Here is a 23387-nt window from a genome sequence, read left to right as displayed (position 1 = left end):
TGCGTCAATCCCGGAGGATAAAACTCGAAGTCCTCAATCCTTCGAGTTCCACACTCCGGGACAGAGATCATACCAGCTTTGAACAGGAGCGTAAGCGGCCACTCTCCCATGGGTTCTCCATGGAGAAAAGCTGGTAGCGACTCATAAGGTGGAAGCTGGAGAATACCAGCACTTGCTACTGGGAGACTGGAAGAGGAGCCTGAGCAAGCCCAGCTACTCGGTCCTCATTCTCTCTAACTCTGTTAGAGAGATCTTGGATGGACTGGCCCGACTGAGACAGAGTGCTCGACAGTTGTGCGAACATCTGCTCGAACTTTTTTCCTAGGGCGGAGACTTGTGAGCCAACCATCTCACCTACCTGTTGCATCACCACTGCTGAGAAAGCAGTGGGATCAAAGGTGCTAGGTCCCGCTACTCCAACCGGCGTTGCCGGAGTGGATGCGGTGGAGGCCGGAGAAGGCATTGGCTCAGCGGGAGCGCGAGCCTTCATCCCTTCTAGAAGACTTGCTTCTAGAGCTCTTTGAATATGAAGAGCTCGGCTTAGCCTTCACCGCGTCAGCATAGGAAGTCGAAGACTTCTTAGCTGAAGAAGACGACGACGACTTTTTAGAAGTCGTCTTATGGAGGGTCTTCTGTTCTCTCTGTCCCTTCACCTTTGGGGGTACAGGGAGAGCGGGTAGGGATCTCAGATCCCAAAAAGCCTTGGAAAGAAGCAGTAGAAGAAGGGACAGGAGAAGATCCAGGAGCGCCCAAGGAAAGACCTTGGGCACCCGACACACCTACCTCAACCAACAAATCCTCAGCACCTACCTCCGCCATAGCTCAATATTAAGGTCCAAGGTTGCGACGTCCGGGACCGTCTCTTGCGTGGCCACGACCCCGAAAGACTGCTGCATCTCCTGCTGGATGGAGGCTATGAGAGGGGCTGCAGATATGGGGTCAACATACCTTGTTGACTTGCCACCGGGGAAGATCTGAACGGCCAGCTTCTTGTCCAATATGTAAGGCTGGCCTTTGGCGGCGTTCTTCCCGAAGCCGCCCCCCCCACCCACGCTTTCATGGGTTGCTAGGGCGACTTCCCTCACACCGGCAGCCTGGAAAGAGAAGGCGAAATGAAGCTTCTAATGGCGGAGCGGGGTTAACAAGCTTATGACTAAGTGTTGTTAGTAAAACGATAAAAAAGTCTATAATCGACTTACCCCCTCCACCAGCTGACTGACCAGGTCGTAACAGATGGCGCAGGCTTCCGGGTGCCAGACGATCATGTCGTTGTAAGGCGTGGCACACGGAGCGTGAGACCTGCACTCATCGTGGGCGCAGGGGTCGTATAACGTCGCATTGCACCCAAGGACCTGACAGTTGGTAGCCTGTAAGTGGAAAGATACATAAGTATCAGGAGAACACTTACAGCCTAACAATTGCTCCGCTGGTGCCGGAGCGAGAAAGTTAGATTAAACCAGAGCCCCGCCATAATACGTGTGGTAGTAAGATGGTTGGTTTTGTCAAGGCTACGCCGGAGACAAGAGATAGAATCCAACCAAGTGTGGTGGTGAAAATGAAACCACGACGGACAACGGCGGAGATGGTATACATATAAATAAATATAATTATAGAATTCATCGTAAAACTAGGGTATATCCTTAAAAAATAACAAAATAATTATCAAACCTTTCCCCCCCGTCTACTAAGAGTGCCCGGGTAAGAAGCAAGCTCCCTTCCGGTAGCGGGGGAGAAAAGTAAGGATATAGTAGGCAAGCAATAGACCACTAGTAGTGACCACCCCGCCCGCTGGCGGAGCCAGCAATCTATAACCAAAGGTGCCCCGGCTGCGGCGGAAGGCTCCGTTCGTTATAGTGGGGGAAAGGTGGCTGAGCAACTGGGGAGGGGGGGTGGGGGGGATGGTTCTCGGGCGTAACACGGCGGGAGAGAGAGAGGGGGGGGTGGCCTACTCCTCCCCGTCCCAACAACTACCCGATCGGTGACCCGGTACCCGATAAGTGGTCGCCCTATACCCCAGCTGGGGAGAACCCCTGGCCTCCTCAGAGAGGGAGGGAGGAAGGCAACTGAGGTTGTCATGGCAACCAAGGGGTCCCCCAGACCCCTCCCTATACCTGGTGAGGGAGGAAGGGGAAGGGTAAGGTGCGATGGAACACGTGACCGCAAGTGGCCTAAGCCGCAATAGCAACACAACCGTGAAAGGGCCACGTGAACCAGGCTGTACCAATACATGGGACATGCACCTAGGCTAGCTAACACCCTAAATAGAACTAAAATTACATCGTAAAGATGGAAAAGACACGTTTTAGTAGAAGAAAAAGAAGCCCAGGAGGGGGGCAAACTGTTCCGAGGAACAGAAGCCTACTCGGAGCCAGCGATAGCCGATGAAGAGCAAGAGCCGGGATGCTGGGCTAGAAACACAGAATAGCCCTAAATACCAAACTAAGAGAATTGGTAAATGGGCTAACCTAGCTAAAAAGGCGATGTAAAAAACGATGAACGTGATATAGTAAGCCCATAAGTATAAGAAGTCCCAGTATGGAAGACCGGGAATTCTTAATGAGGCAGCATGGCGCCGCCACGAGTCGACCGGGAAACCGTATATGACCTATTAGAAGGAAAATACTGGTTCCTGGAAGACTAAAATACGGTAAAACACTACTTATGAGGCACTTACTTAGCCGTTGCGATGGCAGCACGTTCCATAACGGATGATGAGGTAAATCCAGAAAATAGTACACAAGCAAGAAAATGCGTACGACGCTTGGCGCTAATAATTAAGGATGTACGCTAGGGGCGCTGCTGTCCGTGGCGTCCCCTAGTAGTAGTAGTAGCGGCCGCATCGCCCGTTAGTATCAGCTCTCTCTTGTGGGGATTCTGATTGGAAGGTCTAATTGGTGAATGTCTCGTGGTAGTGTTCTCACTCGCCCCTATTCTCATACCGACACTTCTTTTAAAGAGTGAGCGAGTCAGTTTTACTGACATTTTCTTAATTTTGTTTTTCTCTGGTAATTTTAGATTAATTTTGCCTAGAAAGAATGATATTAAGGATCCTTTCATAGGCCGACACGAGCTGAGCCCAGAAAAGAAAGTTTTTTGTTCTGTTGTTCATGGCTGTACTACTTAGAAAAAAAAAAGTTTTTCGTTCTGTTGTTCATGGCTGTACACGTTTACGCAACGAGTATAACGTTAAAACCATACTGTCGTCAATCTCTTTTGCTGTTTTTGAGCTTATGTAACTAGAAGATGGGATAAAGTTAGGCTATTGTAATTTGGTCTTTCATAAAATAGGAATATTATAAGACAGATTATTGTAACTTGAACACTACATCTACCTTTACACTTTATAAAACCTTATTATATCTTTACATTCTCTAGACACCTAAAGGATTAAAGCTAGGCTTTTTTTTTCACTTTACAGTTTTTATAATAGTATACTATAATGTACTGTACAGTAAATTCTATAGTACTATACTGCATAAATATAATTTTACTTAATGCAGCATTGTGGGATTACAGCGCCATTTGACTGGTCTAGGGCGCTGTTAACTTGTCTAGTATTCCGAAAGGTGTGCGGCAGCCGTAGGCTTTAAAATCACTACTTGTCGAAAATCGCTTGGCATCGGCAGCCAGGAACAGAACCCCTACGGCTAACCGATGGCTGCCTGTATGCTGAGAATTTGTTACTGATTTTATTTTTTATCTGTTTTGATATGTGAGCTGTAATTATAACTTTTCAAAAAATAATTTATTAGAAAAAACATAAGTTGGTAAGGTTTGCGATTTAATTGGCCGACCTTAAAAGTTTACCCAGCCTGAGTAGCTACATATTGATATTTTACCCATCCACTAGGGTAAGTGTTCTTGGTTAGGGGGTGCGTGCATGGTATATACTTAGCCTGTCCCTTAAGGGTTAAAGGCTGCTCTAGGGCTAGTTTTACTTTTGAATGGGGTAGACTTGCCACCTCCTGGGAAATCTCCATGCTGCTCAAGAGTTTCAAGCAGTATCACCCTGTTGAGAGCTAAAAGCCCCTAACTGGGATTTGACATTGGTCTTTACTAGCCTCAATTGTTCACCACATGAACCCTTATGAGGTTCATCAGACAGAATTTTGACTCTCAAGATGGTCTTCTTGCTAGCCTTAGATTCGTCAAAGAGAGTTCTCTTTTAGTGTTTAAACATGATGGGTTGGGGTCGGTAGCCTTTGAATTCATCCCGAAATTCATAGCCAAGATGCAAAATCCCTCAGTGCCGGATGACAGATTCGAGTCTTTCTCAATCCTCTCCCTGACAAACTTTGTTGGTAATGATCCTGAGAAATTTTATGTCATGTTAGGGTTCTACTTTGCTATCTAAAAGGGCTCAACATCTCAGGCCTGAGTGTTGAACACTACCTATACTTGTTTGGAAAACACATACAACCAGAAACAGCTGATTTGCTATGAACAACTAATCCAATAACAACAGCCTTTTTGCTTGCATCTCAACCATCGTACAATAGTGAAAAATTACCAAGTTATGTAAAAATGACGTTAAGGAGAATAGGACTGATATATTTTTACATTACCTTATCCTTACTCGCCGTGGATAAAAGATCTGCAAGGCCATATACTGCTAAATTTAATCTAAGTTTTAGCTGCTAACGACTATTATTGTGCATTAGCATTGTGGATGAAACACTCGTAAGCTTCGGCATAGTACCATCAAACTCGACCGTAGACTAAATTTGAGAGAAATTTGTTTTAATCAAAACTATTGGGCATGAAAGAACACATTTTACTGTGTTCACTCCAATAAAAGATAAATACGTAAAGCTCGTAGTATTCTGACAAGATAAAGTGAAAATATTGAACCGAATCTGTTGCTTTTTGTTTATGCAATAAACATGACCTCAGCGCCATCTACTAACGAAAAGAATGACCGAATTTTGTTCACAAACGATACATTTTTAAGTAATATTTCCATTTGAAAACACTTTGTATAATGTAAAATTACCTTGTCTCATAAATAGGTTATCTTGAGATTCATTAGCGCTAACTAGAAGCAAAAAAGTTGCTCTGATTTGTGTTCAACACAGCAAAACAAACTTACCTCACAATCGTCCTCAGCTGATTTCCAGAACAAAACATTGTTTGCTATGTTTGTGTTTTATAATACAAACAAATACTAGTAATATGAAAATACATATATTATCAAATGCATAGCTATTTAATCCTTTGAAAAGATGCATATCCATTATGTTTGTATTTTATCATACGATACAAATATATGATGATTGCATACTTGAATTTTATATCTCGTGTAAGATGCGACCCCCTTAAAGTTAGCTCCAAAATTAGGGCTTCAAAAGTCATATGTAAGTATATGCGGTATGTTAGGTCTGTAATTATCAGCCATAGTGATACTTGTTTAATTTTTTCTTAAAGATATTATTAAATTTAATGCAGTTTTGGTTGATACAAAATTTTAGTTTTTGAAGAAAGTTAGTTTTATTCTTTGCCCTTTTATTCTTTTTATAGTATATTTCATATATTCCCAAATCAGTATAATTATAATTATTGCACTACATGTAGCTAGTTGTCGACTTCCGACCGCAATTGGTTATGACCAACAGTTCGTAAGACAATTTGGATGTAAGTCGGCCCATGTTAATTTACTCTTAAGAATATTATACTAGCCTATCCTACACTACACAGTATACTTTATGCATATATGGTATAGTAATTATTAATTTCAGCTAATTCTCTAGGTTCAATGCACATTGGCTTATGATAATTTAGTACAAAGAGAAATTGAATGAATAACTAACAAGTTAGCCTCGCGTATACGATGATGATATCATGATACATATATCGTATACGTACGAATACAGTAGCTTAGCCTACAGTATACTGCATATATGATATAATTTAGTAATGTAATAATGTAAGCCAATTCTGGAGGTTCAGTGCATTCTGACTATGATATATCAGTAGAAAAAAAATTGAACACAAAGCGGGAATCAGATTCGGACCGACATTGACATAATTGACCGATGTCATGCTTGACATAATTGACCGATGTCATGCTGCTGAGGGCTATGTATATTTATGAAATAAAGAGTGAATCTGCATCTTTTCCGTGAATCTTTTGAAAAGTTATGAATAACTGTATCCAATAATATTGTATGTATTCTTATATTATTGTATCACACAATACTAACAAAGCGGTCAATGTTTTGGTTTGGAAATCAGCTGATGGCAAATACAATTTTAGTTTGCTTATTCAAGTTTTATTTCTCCGTATTTATCTAAATTCTTAGCAAGTTGCCTTGCTTCTAGTTAGCATAAAATATATAGTAGATACTTTACTCATATGAGACAAGGTGATTTGTCATTATACGACGTGTTTTGAAGTTGAAATATGAATTTAATTGTCTTGTGAGCTAAAATATTTTTTTTCGTTAACAGATTGCGTTGTTAGCACGTTTGTGTAAAAATATTACGCGATTCCGTTTGGTATTTTCACTTGATTTTGTCGTAGTACGAAATTTAACGCTAGTTAAGTTACTTATCTTTTATCGGCGTGAAAACAGCAGTATAATGTGTTCTTTCAAGACCTGAAGTTTTGATTAGAATTATTCTCTCACAATTTTATGTACCTTTGTGTTTGATGGCATAAGTTTACTGGAGTTATATCCTTGTTGCTGATGCATGATAATAGTCATTAGCAGCTCAAAAAGTGAGCTGTGTGTGTGTGGAGAGGTGGGAGCTGGGCGAAAAACTGGCGTACGTTCAGCTGGACACCATTCTTTCTTGCTCACGTAGCTTCCCAGTAGTTTTAGTTGTGGGTGGTCGTAAAGTCGATCAGTCGTAACTTGCATAGGTTGTAAGTCAACAACTAGCTGTATAAGGGTACAATGCATCTAATTGGATTATCATATAGTAATGTAATATGCAGTGTGCTTGAATGAATCCCATAGGTGGCTATTGCTGTCAGTGCACCTCATGTGGCACACTGTAGGCATTAGTAAGGTTCTTTGATGCATCCTTTCAGCCCTTAGATGCAACCTCTTTCATTCCCTTTAGTGTATGTATAGTATTCTCATTCTTTCTTCCATATGACTTCCCATCCTCTTTAACAATTATTTCATAGTGCAACTGCAAGATTATCCTCCTGTTAACCTCCTTACTCTCAATTTCCATTTCCATTTCAACGCTGAATGAATAGGTCCCAGCACTTGGCCTTTGGCATAAATTCTATATTCATATTTTTTAAATTGAATGAAAGTGGCAAAATATATAATAATGATCAGGACTTTAGGGTTATTGTTACATGACTAAATTAATTCTAATAATTTACTTTTGTTTTGATGAACAAGCAGATATTATCAGTAATAATATTAGTTTTAAAATTTATCTAAAATTAAGTTAAGTATAATCTTATACCAGCTGGGTTGCTGGTTTATAGTGTTTTTTGTCTTGGCACTCCGCTCTGTTATGGACTTTTTTTTTTTTTTTTTGTCTTCTTCTTCTCCCAGCCCCATGAAAATCATTTGCTGTGTATCATGGTTAATCAGTTGCTGCTGGAATTTGTGGGGTGGGAAGTTGTTGAATCCTGGTTGATGATGTCCTAGGTATCCTTGAGGTAATGGAGAACTGAACTAAACAACTTTAGTACCCAATATGATTTTTATTTCTCTGGACTCTGAAGTATCCAATAAGTAACCAAATCTGAGAACAAAAAGTTTTTGAAAGGGTTTGAAGAAGAAAGGTACAAGGAAGGCGGGCTATAATTCGGGTACATATCTATCCTTTTTTTTTATTGTTCACATGAATATTTTATTCTTTTCATGAATACATTTCAGTTGCTGGTTTGGCCCGTAATGGTGAGCTGATCGATTATGACCCAGAAGATATGAAAACTGTTGTTTGTAGTAAATACAAGCTAACAGGCATTGTAGTTCACAGTGGACAGGCCAGTGGTGGTCACTACTACTCCTACATTCTGCACAGGTAATGTTCTCAAAAGTGAAAAGTGACATTTGGCAAATTTAGTACTGCAAAGCTTGGAACATAGCACACCACATCAATTTCGCAAACAAATTATAAAGATTCATGATAAAAGCACTTCTAAAAAATGTTAATGATTTAATAGCAATAACTCATTAAACTATAAGTTAATCTCCCCAAGTTTAGCTTGGTAAAATATGCCCACAGCACCTAATTCTGTTTTGTATCATCCTGTTACTGTTTCTTTCACTTAAGTCCTTTTTTTTCCCTTTTTGTCAAGAGATAGGATGCCGGACAAAATTTTTGGCTGGGTTATTTTGAGTACTCATGATTTAAATGTTTAATGAGGTTTAATTTTGCACTTTTTTCATTACAATTTCTGTTCTGGTAAAATGGGTATATTTGACATAATTTAAATATTCTGAATTACCTAAAAGATTACAGCTCTATTTTCTCCTTGGTTCAGAAGTTTATCTTAGTTATTTTTTGCAGTCCTATTTAGCTGCTGGTTCCTTGTCATTTATTGAATTTTATTAATTGGTAATTTAGAGTAATTTGGATATTTGGTAGATTTTACGAGCTACAGGAGTTTTTTTTATCTTCATTGAAGTTGCACAATGTAAAGTTAATTATTTAAGATATAGGAAAGTACGTAAAGGAAAATGGCAAAACGAAATTGTCAGTGGAAATATAACATAAGGGAAAGTCAATGAAAAAAAAAATTGTGGAAATGTGAAGTAAATTATAAAAGAAATAAGAACAGTAAAAAAATATGAAACAGTGTGAGAACAAGAAGAGGAAAACAGTAGGAGAGGAATAAACCTTAAGAAAATGCATTGCAAACATAAGAACTTAATAATATTTTTTTTATATATATATAGAAACAGCGGAGAGCAGCGTTGGTACAAGTTTGATGATGGTGAAGTGACAGAATGCAAAATGGATGACGAGGAAGAAATGAAGAATCAGTGCTTTGGTGGTGAATATGTTGGTGAAGTAAGTGTAATCATATTTTTGTGTTCTTGAAAGTGTGCTATTGATTACCTAGTGCTGGATATGATATGGTCATCCTTGTGTTAGTGACAGTAATTCTCTGTCATCATAGGTGAAAAAAGTTTAGAAAATTAAGTCTTCTTACCATTAATGCTGTCTTCTTTAGTATCAAGATAGGAATTTTATTTTTAGTATGGAAAGCTTTCAGGTGGGATCTTGCACTTTCATTTTTTTTTTCAAAATCATCTACCCATGGCTAGATGATGAAATTATGTGATGTGTATTTCAAGTATCCTTGTAAAGGACTTTGAAAATGCAAGTGGAGAGTGAATAAAGTTTAGCCAAAGAAAAGAGTTAAAAGTGACAGTTCATTTTAGATACATGGTTAATCAATCATCAGTATGCGTTTACGCTAAATGCGAATCACACATTAGTTCTGTATGTGTAAAAGGATGAAGGAAAGACATGAGAATTTGTAATTGATTTTGAAGGAACCTATAGGTATTCCTCAATAATTGCTGACAATTGTGAAATATGAGTTTTACAAAAACTTCATAGTTTAAATAGTTTTTTTTTTTTAAATAAGCAATAAGGAAAATGTGTTTATGCAAATTAGTTAGACAAAAAAAGGTTGTCATATAGGAAGACACAAAAAAAGTTGTCATAGGAAAAGTATGTTTTTGGTAGCCACCGAGATTCTTCAAAGGAGTTGCACTCTAATGATCCCCCCAGGGCTCTATAAGACAGATAATTGAGGTAGGCCACCAGTTGAATTCCTTCTTTCCTGAGCACCTGTGAAATAAATAAGTACAGTATATAGAAAATTTTAAGCGAACTGAGTTTGTCCAAACTTGACAAGTTGAGGATCATTCTTCAATAAAAAAAAAAAATGGGGGGGGGGACGCTAAAGGGGTCTGTTTTTGGGAAAAAAAGAAACTCCTGTAGAGGAGTGGGAGGGTGAGACCATCTCAGTACAGTGGTCCCCCCCGTATTCGCGGGGATGCGTACCAGACCCCCCCGCGAATAGTTAGAATCCGCGAATGTTTGGAACCCCCTCCAAAAATACTCATAAAACTTAGCTATCCTTAACATGCAAACACCAAAGTATCTCTAAAAAGACCATCCTTCATCAAATATACATAAAACATCCTATTATGGTTCATATTAATCTTTGAAATATTATTAATACTGTTTTAAAGTAAATCTTACATTTTATGGTTATACATAAATACGTACATACGTATTATGTACGTACGTATGGGAAAATAATTCAGTCCCCCCATAAGTATTCAGTCATGCACGTTTTCTTTCATACTGTTACTATTTGAGACATCCGTTTTCTTTTTACAAGGGAAACAAATGTATGTGAAATCACAAGAGATAGAGAGAAAGAACAAAATTTGTATGAACATTAAACAATTGTTTTACGCTAGTACCACATATGTAAACCGGGTACTCACCAGTGATGAATAGTGGTTAAAGATGATGATGATGAATTAGCCGTGCAGTCCAATGAATGACGATGAAGATATGACTGCACAGCTAAGCAGAGGAGTTACATATCCTCTGAGGGCGCCTCTTCACCTTCAGGAGGCGCTTCGGGAGGCAGTGACTCAGGCGATTTGGGAGGCACTTCTTCAGGCGATTCAAGAGGCACTACTTCAGGCGATTTGGGACTTGGGACAGGTGTTCCAAAGTCAGGCCCTCCTCCTCCTCCTCCTGATCCTCTCCTGATCCTCTCCTGAACCTGGAGTGTCTTCTTCCTCGCTGGCGGACTTCGTCAGCTCTTCCAAGTCCTGGTCGGTAAGGGGGTCATAGTGGGCATCAATGAGGGTGCCGACTTCTTCCTCGGTGATATCGTCAAAGCCCTCACCACCAAGAATTTTTGCCAACTGGACTGCCTTATTAATGGCTGAATGCTGGATTTCCTGGGGAGAAAAGCCTGTATAATTATGGACACAGTCTGGCCACAACTTACTCCAGCAGGCATTCAGTGTTTCCTTCTTCATGTCCTTCAACGACCGGTCAATGACAGACAGACACGTGGCAATCATGAATTTACGCCAATAATCTTTCAGCGTAAATTCACTGTCACAGTCCATTGCATCAACAAGGTGCTGGAGGGAGTTCCCGGTGTAGAGTGCCTTGAAGGCACGGATGACGCCCTGATCCATAGGCTGGAGGAGAGAGGTGGTGTTGGGAGGAAGGAACTCAAGCTGGACTCCTTAGGAATAAAGCTCGAGAGGGTGGCCACCAGCGTTGTCCATTATCAGCAAGACCTTGAAGTTGATGTCCAAATCGGCCAGGTATTGCCTAACTTGAGGAATGAAACTCTGGTGAAACCAGTACTCTGTCAGGACTTTGGTGATCCAGGCCTTGGGATTATGCATCCAGAAGACGGGCAGTAACGCCTTGTTCTTGTTCTTGAGTGCCCTGGGATTTGCAGCCTTGTAAATGAGGCCTGGTTTCAGCATGAAACCAGCCGCATTCCCGCACATCAGGAGGGTCACCCTGTCCTTTTGTGCCTTGAATCCGGAGGCTTTAGCTTCATCCTTCATAAGGTACGTCCAGGACGGCATTTTCTTCCCGAACAGGCCAGTTTCATCCATATTGAACACCTGTTCTGGGCGATATCCTTTCTCCTGGATTATTTTCATGAAGGCCTGCGGATATTTTGCGGCTGCCTCTTTGTCTGCAGATGCAGCTTCCCCATGTAAGGAAACAGACTTAAGATGGAACCTTTTCTGGAACCGGTGGAACCATCCTTTGCTAGCCTGAAATCCTTGGGGAGCTGAGGACGGTCCCGGTTGTGGTTCTTCTTCGTCTTCCTCTTCAGGAGCTGGTTCTCCAGAGCCCAAGAATTCCAACGTCCCTTCTTCATCGCCTTCCAGTGCCTCCACATCTTCGGCTTCGGCTTCCTCTTCCTCACCACCTTGTGAAGCAGTAGGAGTTGATAGCTGCTGGTAGATCTATCGTGCTTTTTGGCGTATGATGTTGGAGTCAAGGGGCACGTTCTTCTTCCTGCAGTCCTTTATCCAGAACGCGAGTGCAGATTCCATTTTCACGATGGTTTTGTCTCTCACTGTGGACACAGCCTTTGCGGTGCCATAGTATGTCATAGCAACTTTTTCTTATTTCATTTTCTTTTTTCTTTATATATCTAAGCGTGCTCTCATTCACTTTGAAATGGCGGCAGACTGCAGCGTAACTTTTTCCCTCCTTCAACATATCGAGAAGTTTCACCTTCTCATCAAGCTTCATTACGGTCTTCTTTCTTTTAGCTTCTTGGCCAGAAGCCTTAGAAGGAGCAGGGCGCTTTTTAGGGGCCATTTTCGGTACGATGCACACAGATATTTGCCGATACGCACAAGAGCTTAGCGTTAACGTTCGCGTATACCCGTAAGTTTCTGCGCAGTGAGGCTGCTGGGTACTAGATGCGCGATACCCACAATTCCATCTCCGCGAAAAGGGGCCAGGGTTCAACCAATCAACACCAAGTGTACAACCAGTGAGCGACAAGGAAAATGAATGCTGCTCCTGGATTGGCTGCTGTGCAGACAACAGCCAATAGTGTTTTAAATATCATTTCGTTTGGGTACTACTCTAAGAAGGCGTCACGGCATCATAAGATTTGTTTATCTGCGGAAAGTTGGTTTGGGTAGAGCATCTTTTAAGAAAACCCGACTTTGTTACCGACATTTTGATGTGTTTACATGAAAGTATTACAGAACTGTAATATTTGAAAATTAATAAAGCTGTTTTTAATCATAAAATTTATTTTGTCAGGAAAATATACTCATTATGTACGTATGAAAAATACACGTACATGTACGTACTGCGTGCCGCAGACAGAAAAATACGTACCCTGCTACAAATATGTATATAATCATTGTCTTACGTACTTTAGATATGGTCTGCATACTTTTATTATCATCCTAAAACAATTTATGTACGTACGTACATACATATCATAATTAGAAATCATCTTAAAAAATTTCATAAAATGTACAGCCTGCACAATGCGTACCCAAATGACCCAATACGTATTTATGTAAGTTCAATGGCAGTGTTGCTAAACTAACGCATTTCACGCTAGATCTGGAGTTTTCGGATTTAATCTAGCACCATTGTTTTCCAATTTGCGCGGTCACGCAATCCTAGAGATTTTTATGATTATCTAACGTGAAATTTGGCGTGTTATCAAAGGTAATGAACAAATTATTAATAATATATTAACACAGTGGTGCTTAAAAATCTGCCCTGACGCCAATTTTACAAAAACAACAACTGTCACGTGTGTGACACACCTTTGAATGTCTTTGAGACAAACCCTAAGGCTATAATTATAAGATTATAGGGTTGTTTTTCATTTCCAGGTACTGCTTAAATCTCCTTCCTACATCCGCCCTGCCCTTGATATCTCTCTCTTTTCTACATCTTACAGTTATCCAAGCAAGAGTTTTTTTTTAATGGGATAACATAGGCCCTCCAATTGATTTTTCATCTGGAAAATATTTATTTTGTATACAATTGCCTTTCTCGGCTGTGAAGTTGAGAGAGAGAGAGAACGTAGTTGCCAAACTTACTCTGTTATGCTTTATTTTGCTCACCAATTTATACCTACGATATTTTTATTCAATTCATTACATTAAGATTTATAAGGAATGTCCAAGAAACAGAATAACCATATCATTATGAAATGTCCTTGTACGAATAGTAAACACATAAAAATTTGCATCCACGAATAGCCGGGGATGACCGCGAATAATTATGTATATGTTCCACAGAGAAACCCGCGAATGGGCGAGTCCTTCCGCGAATAATTTCTAGATAGGTTCCAAAGAAAAATCCGCGAATCCGGAGAACGCGAATACGGGGGGTCCACTGTAGATGATGCCCCTGATCATGAACATCCTGTTAAGCTCCATCTCTTTCCTTGCCTTTAATACGCAGCCCAGGAGTTCATTTTCCTTTTCCCAGGTAGGAGTGTCTTGTCAGCTTTGCAAAGGGTGCTGCTGCTATTGTACTTTCTTCTGTTGGTTAGGGGATCTTAAAGCAGTGACTGGAGATTTTTATGTTCTTAGCTTTCAAGTTATGATCGGAGCAAACGTGGGGGGCCGGGGACTGTTTGATAGATCAGAATGTAATAAGGAAGATAACGTTCACTGTTGTCACTTCTGTGCAAGTAGGATGAAGGGAAAACCAAAGCAGTTATTGTGTAGACAGGAGATAGAGCCCTTCTGTACTGAGTCCTTTATATTTTATCACTGTGCCTACTAGCACTATTCTGGCCGAGACCAACTAGAGATTGCATTGAGATTGGTTGGTCTATTTTTATGGAACCCTGGAGGGCCCATGAGGGTGTAACAACTTGGAGAACAAACAGCAGCTACACCATCAAAAATAATCTGGTACAAATTTTAGATATAAAACTAGTTGGTGTGAATGAAGTGTTAAGCTGATAATCAGGTAAAATATTAAAGCAAACAACCTTCATTTAAGATAAAGCTCTGGCCCAAGTAGTTTTTGCTCATTTGGATAATGCAATACACTTCTAACATTGGAACTCACTTTTTGTAAATTTTTATTTCAAGTAACAAATAAAAATCTTAGAAAGAAAATCATTACAATACGATCTCTCAGATCAGGCACTCTGTGGTCTTGCAACTTCCATGATCCAAGATTCTTTTTAATCAGCTGCCATTGGTTTCTTGAGCAGCACTACACATTATTTTAGATTTTGGGATTCTGGAACCATAGCTTGCTCCATAAATACACAAGTTCATTTCCAATGAAAATATTCTGTGAAACTCAGAGATAACAGCATACAAAGGAACCGTAATTTGCATATATACAGAGGCCCCCAGTTTTACATGTTTCACATTTCTGCAGTCCACTTTGTCGCAGATTTTTGTGGAACTCATTATTCACTTTTCCAAGGGGAACTTTTGCTAATTGCTCATTTTTTTGTATTGACCATATCTACAGGAGTGCTGGGCGTGTAGTGGCATGCAAAGCGCCCCTTCCATGGATGCATTGGTTGTGGCGCTTCGCACCGCCAAGAACTCGCCTACAGCTGCAGAGTGCACCGCTCCGGAGCGGATTACACGGCTCAGTCCCCCTGGGACCCCCATGGTACTCTCCTCCTCCTCCTCCACGCTCCCAGCCACCTCCCCAGAAGGGGGGAATCGTCCAGGTAGATGTCGGGATACGATGGATTCTTCGGGTGTCCCCCCCCCCCCCCCCTCCCTCCCTGTCCCCCGTCCCCTGGTCGGGCATTCCATACACTCCGGGTAGGTCCCCCCTAAGGGAGGAGTCGGTCTCATTGTGGGGCCCCTCCTTACCCCCCACCGGGATGGAGGCTCTCGCTGGCAGGAAGAGCTCCCAGGGGGGCACCCTCCCTGGTCGCTCTTGCTCCGATCACCCTGCCCCGCTCTTCCTGCTCACTCCAGGACAGGAGTCGTCACAGAAGAGACAGGAGGAGAAGCGGATCTTCAGAAGGGAGATCGCTATCGGGCGGTTCCGCATACTGGTATTTGCAGAGACGCTACCATTCCAGGAGAAGTCAAGGAAGTTCTTTCTCCATCTCTCCGGATCGTAGGTCCAGATCTCATCAACGTAGTCGGGACCGCGGGGGTCGGAGTAGGAGCTACCATTGCCGGGACGACTCGCAACGTAGATATCATCGCTTGCAGACCTCCCGGTCCCCGCGATCGGTTCCCAAATGCGCCGCTCCCACAAGGTCCCCCGAGTGGGGGGCCTCCCCCCCTGCAGCTCCGGTGGCCCCTGCGGCACCAGTCCCTGCCGACTGGACTCCGTCCGGCTCAACTCCTCCGCTCCCTCAAGTCACGCAGGAGGAGTGGAGTGTGCCGCTCCAGCCCCCCGGTGGAACTCCTTTTGTCAGGGAGGTGGAGGTGGCCCATGACCGCCCCTCCAGGGTTGGGGGAGGGCCCTTCGCCCTTGGGGTTGCCTCAGTTACCAGTAGAGGGTGCCAGTTCAGTACGGCAACCCTCTCCTCCCCCGTCCCCGCATCCGGTGGCGGGGCCAGCCGCAGCAAGAGAAGACCTAGAGGAGGATGCCCTATTGCTTAATAGTCTGCAGAACTCCCTGGAGGTCCAAGGGGCCATGGACGAGGGAGTGACATTCCGTAGGGTCCAGTGTCAAGCGAATCCCTGTTTCCCGATCACCTAGTAGAGGAGGCCATTGAACGTTGGAGGAAGGCCAACCAGGACTCCGTCGTCTACAGGGCGTCGTCCTCGGGCAGGCAACCACCTTCGATACGTAACTCGAAGACGCAGAAGGCAAGACAAGGACCCAGAGGGGGGGGGGGGGTGGTTGGAGCCCCCGTGGGTATTTCAGAACCTTCTACAGGAGGCTGGGGCCATCAAAGGGCTCAGCCCTCCTCTAGAACCACTAAAGCTGCCGCCTCCATGTTTAGGGCTAGACCCTCTCCCTATCGCAGGGGGAAGGGCGGCCGCTTCCCCCGGAGGAAGTAGGAGGCAAGGCCTCCTACCCGACTTGACGCCTCGGGTTGGGGGTTGCCTCTCCAATCATTGGCGGGACATGGGAGATCTCGGGGTCGATCTATGGACCATCCAGGTCCTCAGGGACGGTTACCGAGTCCAATTCCTGGACGGGAAGCCTCCCCTGACAGAGGAACCGGACAGGGGCGTTCAGCCCCCGGATCCCTGGGCATGGAGAGGCTCTTCAGCTGGAAGTCCTATCTTTGTTGGAGAAGGGAGCCCTCCAGTGAGTGACCACCCACTCCCTGGGGTTCTTCAGCCACCTGTTCCTGGTGGCGAAGGTGTCGTGGGGGATGGAGACCAGTAATCGACCTATCCACCCTCAATACGTACGTCCTCAAAACCGACTTCAATTTGAAGACCCCTCGCTCTGTTTTTGCGGCCCTGAGGGAAGGGGACTACATGGTGTCCCTCGACCTCAAGGACGTGTACTTCCAGATTCCAGTACACCCCTCCATTAGAAAGTGCCTCCATGTAAAGTGGGAGGGATCCACATACCAGTTCAGGACCCTCTGTTTTGGCCTGTCTACAGCACTGCAGGTTTTCACAAGGGTATTCTCCCTTGTGTCCACCTGGGCCCACGGGAAGGGCATGCACCTCCTGTGGTACCTGGACGATTAGAGGCCCTTCACTGGTGGTTGGACGATGCCGGGTGTCCTGCAGGAGGACGTCCCTCCGGAGATGCTCCTTTTCACATACGCATTGAGGCGGGGGCGGCTGGGGGAGCAGTCGGAACGGGAGCGAGGACTCCATATCAATAACCTGGAGCTCCTGGGCATCCTCAAAGCTCTCCAAGCCTTCGAAGACAGCCTTAGGAACAAAAGGGTGACAGTCATGTGCAACAACACCACCATCCTTGCCTATGTCAAAAGCAGGGGTGTCTGAGATCACGACCCCTGTGTTGTCTGGGCGGAGACCGTTCTGGAGTGGGTGGAGAACGCCGGGATCTCCCTGTTGGCGAGGTTCATCCCAGGGAAAAGGAATGTGATCACCGACGGCCTCAGCAGGTGGGGGCAGGTCCTAGGGGTGGAATGGTCCCTTCACCCAACAGTAGCGGTGGGGCTCCCCCTCCATGGATTTGTTCACAATGAACTTAATCCGCAAGGTCCTAGTGTTCTGCTCCCCAGTCCCGGATCCGACAGCAGTGTGGGAAGACATGTTTCAACACCCCTGGGAGGGACTAGACCTCTACGCCTTTCACCACTTTGGGGTCCTCAGGCTGCTCCTCAATTGCCTCCGAACCTCCAAAGATACGGTCATGACCCTTGTTGCCCGCAGGTGGCTTGACAGGGACTGGTTCCCAGACCTCCTGGAGATGTCTATTCAAGACCCCTGGGAACTCCCCTGGCGGCCGGACCTTCTAAGACAGCTCCACTTTGAGAAGTTCCAAGAGGGCCTGGACGCCCTCTGTCTTCATGGGTGGAGGCTATCGAGCTCCTCCTGAAGAAGAGGAGGTTTTCACGTAAAGTGGCCTCCCGAATGTCGGGATGCCTTAGGAAGTTGTCCGCAGCAGTTTACCAAGCGAAGTGGAAGCTCTACGGGGCATGGTGTAGTGGGCAGAACCTGGACCCTCTACGGGCCAAGATCCCCAATGTCACTTGAGTTTCTTGTCCATCTGAGGGATGAAAAGGGGCTCTCCATCGCGGCCATCAAAGGAGTAAGGGCGGCTTTAAGCCAGGTCTTCTATCAGAGAGGGTTAGACCTGGAGAGTTCGAAGGACATCTCCCTACTCATTAGGGGATTCGAACAGACGTGCCCCCCCAGGTCCCCAGCGGTCCCTCGATGGGATGTGGCCAGAGTCCTGGACTCTCTGAAAAAGCCCCCCTTCGAGCGGCTCAAGGATATTATGGACCGTGACCTCACACTAAAGTCGGTCTTTCGCTTGGCTTTAGCATCTGCCAAGAGGGTGGGGGAGCTTCATGGGCTCTCCTACTAGGTATCCCATTCAAGGGGGTGGAATGAACTAACCTTCAAATTTGTGCCGTCTTTCGTAGTCAAAACCCAGAACCCGTCAGTAGTAGACGAGCGGTTCGTGGAGTTCTCCATTCCAGCCCTTCCTAAGTCCGAAGATCCCAAGGACCTGCTACTGTGCCCGGTCAGGGCAGTGAGTAAATATCTCGGCAGGACGGATGGGCTCTGCCCCGCTATTCAAAATCTTTTCGTCTCGACCGGGCGGCAGAAGAGGGTGGTGGCGAAGAACACCATCTCCTTTTGGTTAAGAGAGACAATCAGGAGGGCCTAAGAGGGAGTGGGCTGGTCCCCCCACAAGGCGTGAAACCCCACGACATCAGGGGTATGGGCACCTCCATGTTGTTCTCCAAGAATATGGCCAGTGCCCAGATCTTGGGACGTGGGGGTGTAGAAGCGTCAGTCCACCTTTACAGCCCTTTACCTCAAGGATTGTACAAGGAGGTCCCTTGACGCCTTTGAGATAGGGCCGGTCATGGCAGGCCAACAGAGGGTCTAGCCTAGCCTAAGGGGGTTGTACGTCGTGTATGTGTGTGTGTATACGTGGTATTCCCATCCTCTATAACCGACCCTACTCCTTTCCCCCTCCCCCTTCCACACTGGCACTTCGACGTGATCGGCAGAATTCCTCAAATCTTCAGGTGAGGCTATGGGAGGAATGTTAGACTTACATACCTTGTTTTACACTCATGAGTTATTCCCTCCATTTCCCACCAGTTAGGATTGCATCTGGACGGCAAGGGGACCCCTACCTCCGCTCTAATTCGACAGAGCGGGTCTCCCTCCCCCTTCCGGCCTGAAGGGGGGTGACCTCTTCCTGGTAAGGACTCTTCCTTCCCTTAATACTCCCGCCTCCTAAAGATTAAGTCTCCTATAGTAGTTCGGGGTAAGTTTACGGCGTCGGAACAAATCACAAATTTTAAGTGATTTGTATTTTTCCTAGCTATACTTTCGACGAACTACGAAACTTTTACGCCCTCCCATCCGCCCTCGTATCTGAGGGCAGGGGCTCAAGGGGCATGGAAAGGACTGCAGGTCAAAGGTTGTGAGCTTCGACCCTGGGGCTTTCTTGGCTTGGGGTCAGGAGGGAATAACCAGTTTTTTCTGGTCGATACCGGATTGACATCTAGGATTCTCCTATAGTAGTTTGGGGTAAGTATAGCTAGGAAAAATACAAATTACTTAAAATTTGTGATGTTAAAGCATATTGTGCAATATTTGACATATTCACTAATTATTTTCATTTTATTTTCCAGTAAAAGCAGATGGGAAAATATAAGAAAATAATTACCAAATATGTTAAATATTGTACAACATGCTTTTATTATAAAAAAAAACTTTAGTTATATGATTTTAAATACTTCTTACATCTATTAATATATTTTGTAAAGAAAAGCTACACAGTTGAAACTCTTAAAGCCAGCATTCTATGGTCCAGGAACTCATGTGGTTTGGCTTGATTCAGTCGTCATTACGTAGTTCGTTGCACCGCCAAACGGGCAGCCCATGTATTGTTTACAACTTCAAGGCAGCAAAAATTATGCCATATCTCCTTTGTTTTTGTGAGAAAATTCTTAGTAAGGAAAAGAAAATGTGTGAAGTTAAATTTGTTTTTTTATATTTTCTTGAAAATACATATATTCTTTTCAACTATTCCACTTGAGAAGACCAGCAGTTGGGCCGTGATGCCTGGTGGGATTGCTTTCTCACTGGTCCTTGGGGCCCAGCTGCTGATCCAACTAAATTAGTCAGAACTTTTCCTTCTTTCTGCAATTTTTTCATTCATACTACATCCTTCTCCTTCATGTAATTTTTTTTTTTTTTAACTAGCATTCCAAATTAATTATGTGGAATTTTCCACCTTTGCTTAAATTTACTGGATCTGGTAAACAGAAAAGATATACCTGTGACTGGGTTTTATGTCTGAAGCTAAATAGTGGGAACCGTGGCAGGACCATCAACTGCCCGATAATGTTTGGACCTGAGTGATATCAGGCAGAACTATTTTGCAGGGCTGGACCACGGATTCCACGGGGGTCTAGTTTTGCGGATAGGACTCTCGGCATTCTGTCCGGTTTGCCCATAATGTGATTAGGGTTGGGATGATTGTATTCTGGTAATACTCTGTCCTATCAAGATGGTTTGGCCTACACTTTGGCCACTCTTAATCATGTTGTGCCATCCCCTGTGGGGTAGGGTAGGGATGCTGACATTTGGGAGTCTGTTCTCACTTGTGCCATTAGTGGAAGAATAAAATCCATGTAAGGCTGATGATATCTTTTTAAGGTTTTCAGGTTTATTTATTTATTTTTTTTAAACTTAAATCTTTATGAAATTAGAAAATAAAGATACAAGTACCCTTGGACCCTTTGATGGCGGTGAATCGCCACAGTTAATGACTGCTGGAACCTCCCCTGACAACCTTCCTCTGGAAAACTCAAAAAAACCTTCCAGTGTAATTACGCTGAAACCCCATGCTCCAGTACGGAGTAAAGGGAAATTTAGTAAAAATTTAGTATCTGAAATAGGACCCGGAATGTTTGAAAACTCGTTTGATAAATATTTGACTTTTAATTTGGAAGACTGATTGTGACATTTTTAATGTATATAAAGATATTGTCAGGTGTTGTGGCCGAGAGCCTAAGATTTCTTCTGAGGACCAAAGAAAGTGACAAGCTAAAATCATTATCTCACCTTGGAGGAATTAAAGTGGAGTGTGCAGTGCATGCTATTTGGAATTACTCCAAGGGCATGATATATGCACCCCAGCTTGTGACGTACTCTGAGGAAAGGCTCATAGAGGAATTAAGGGATCAAGGGGTAATAAGAATTGAAAGATTGAAGAAGATAAATGGAGTCCTAGTCCCACTTCCCAATTTAATTGTTACATTCAATTCCACCCAATTGCCTAGTATAGTGAAAGCAGCCTGGTTACGTTTCAAGGTTAAACAATATATCCCAAGACCGAGGAGATGTTTTTATTGTCAAGAATTCTGACATATGTTGGGGTCCTGTAGACAGAAACTACAAGGCAAGCCTGCTACTTGTGTTAAATGCAGGGAACCAGAGCATGTCATATGTAATAATAAGGAGGCCAGATGTATGCATTGTGGAGACAATCATCCATCATCTTCACTTAATTGTGATGTATACATCATGGAAAAAGAAATTCAGACAGTAAGGGTGACCGAGCGTATCACATTTGGAGAGGCAAAAGAGAGTGTTGAGTCAGTACATTAGACCAGGAATATCCTTTTCCAGTGTTGCTCCCAACAGAAGAAGAAATATCAATGTCACCAAAGATAATGTTAATAAAAAACCAGTTACGACCTGTACTCGTGCCTCTTTAGAGGCAGCGCCAAGTGATTGCTGGCGCTCATGCCTCTTCAGAGGCTGCGCCAGTGATTCCTGGTGCTCCTGCTTTTTCGGAGGTCACGCCAGTGATTCCTGGCGCCCCTGCCTCTTCGGAGGTAGTGCCAGTTGATTCTGGCACTCCTGCCTCTTTGGAGGCAGTGCCAGTGGTTTCTGGCACTTCTGCCTCTCTGGAGGCTGTGCTAGGTGTACCTGGCACTTCCATCTCACTGGAGGCTGTACCAGCTTTAAATGATGCTTCTGATCCTTTGGAGGATGCACCAATGTCCAACCTTCACACTCCTCAGACAGCATCAGCTTTGTCTGGTGTTCCTGAGACCAATAACCCTCTGAAAAGGAAGGCAGCCATAAATAATCTGTCTCCTTCCAGAAATAAGGAGCAGGTCAGTAAGCTGAAAGCTCTTAAAAGAGGCTCTTAATTTAACAGCCTCTAAAGAGAAGTAAATTCATTAATTTTCTACAGTGGAGCTGACAGGGATTAAAAGCTAAATGGGAAGAATTAAGGCTGCTCATATCAGAAGTGTCTCCTGTTTGTATAGCTCTGCAGGAGACAGTGATTGGTAATATGTGCCCCATCCCACGAGAGTATACATCCTATCACTCCACCTGTAATTTGAATATTGGAAGCCATTTTGGTGTCGCTTTGTATGTTCAAAATGACACCCCACAAAATCCTATCAGTATCCAATCAGCCTTGCAAGTAATAGGTGTGCAGATCCATTTGCAAAGAAAATATACAATATGCTCTCTTTATCTACCACCTAATGAAGCCTTCCCCATCAATGAATTTAAATCTCTTATTCAACAGTTACCACGCCCTTTTGTTATTTTGGGAGATATGAATAGCAGAAGTCCTCTTTGGGGTGACATCATCACCAATCAGAGAGGAAGGTGCTTAGATTCCATCATAGAAGATGAAAATGTGGGGATCCTCAACTCTGGGGAGTCTACGCATTTTCTTGTTCAAACAGGCATGTTATCAGCAATTGATTTGTCTATATGTAGTGATGACTGTCTTATTGACTTTAATTGGAGATCTATAGATGATAGATTTACCAGTGACCATTTTCCAATAGTGGTGAGTGTAGCATCAAGTCCTCCATCTTCAAGGCTACCCAAATGGAACATTGGTAAAGCTGATTGGTCAACATTCCAGGAGCACAGCTCAATAGATGACTCTGCTGATGACTTTCCCTGTGTAGATGATGCTCTTGACTTTTTGAATACAATAATGTTCTCAGCTGGTCTTCAATCTATACCTAGGACTTCGGGCAAATTTGTCCGCTGACCAGTTCCCTGGTGGACATGTAAATGCCAGGAAACTCATAGAACTATGAGATCTGCCTTCACCAGATACCGCAGACGAAAATGTGAGTATTATCGTTTAGAATTTCGAAAAGCGAGAGCTCATTTTCGCATGGAAATATAAAAAGCACGAAAAGAATCTTGGACTATATTCATGTCTTCACTAAATTCGAAAACTCCTCTGACTCTAGTTTGGAAGAGAGTTAGAAAAATAGCAGGCAAGTTCACTCCTTGTCA

General features: G+C 43.6%; 1 protein-coding gene across 4 annotated transcripts in view; it reads left to right on the top strand.

The window, feature by feature from the left end:
• LOC135198612 (probable ubiquitin carboxyl-terminal hydrolase FAF-X) overlaps positions 1 to 23387 on the top strand; it is a 506622-nt gene that overhangs the window by 354087 nt on the left and 129148 nt on the right. For all 4 annotated transcript variants that reach the window (XM_064226360.1, XM_064226357.1, XM_064226358.1 and 1 more), the window contains exons 38-39: positions 7845 to 7992; positions 8871 to 8985. In XM_064226360.1, the coding sequence (XP_064082430.1) occupies positions 7845 to 7992; positions 8871 to 8985 (263 nt within the window). The remainder of the gene's footprint in view (positions 1 to 7844; positions 7993 to 8870; positions 8986 to 23387) is intronic.

This window comes from Macrobrachium nipponense, chromosome 22, assembly GCF_015104395.2.
Source record: "Macrobrachium nipponense isolate FS-2020 chromosome 22, ASM1510439v2, whole genome shotgun sequence".
Lineage (NCBI taxonomy): Eukaryota > Metazoa > Arthropoda > Malacostraca > Decapoda > Palaemonidae > Macrobrachium > Macrobrachium nipponense.
Note: the sequence above shows the minus strand (reverse complement) of the source record. Positions and strands in the feature narration are given on the sequence as shown.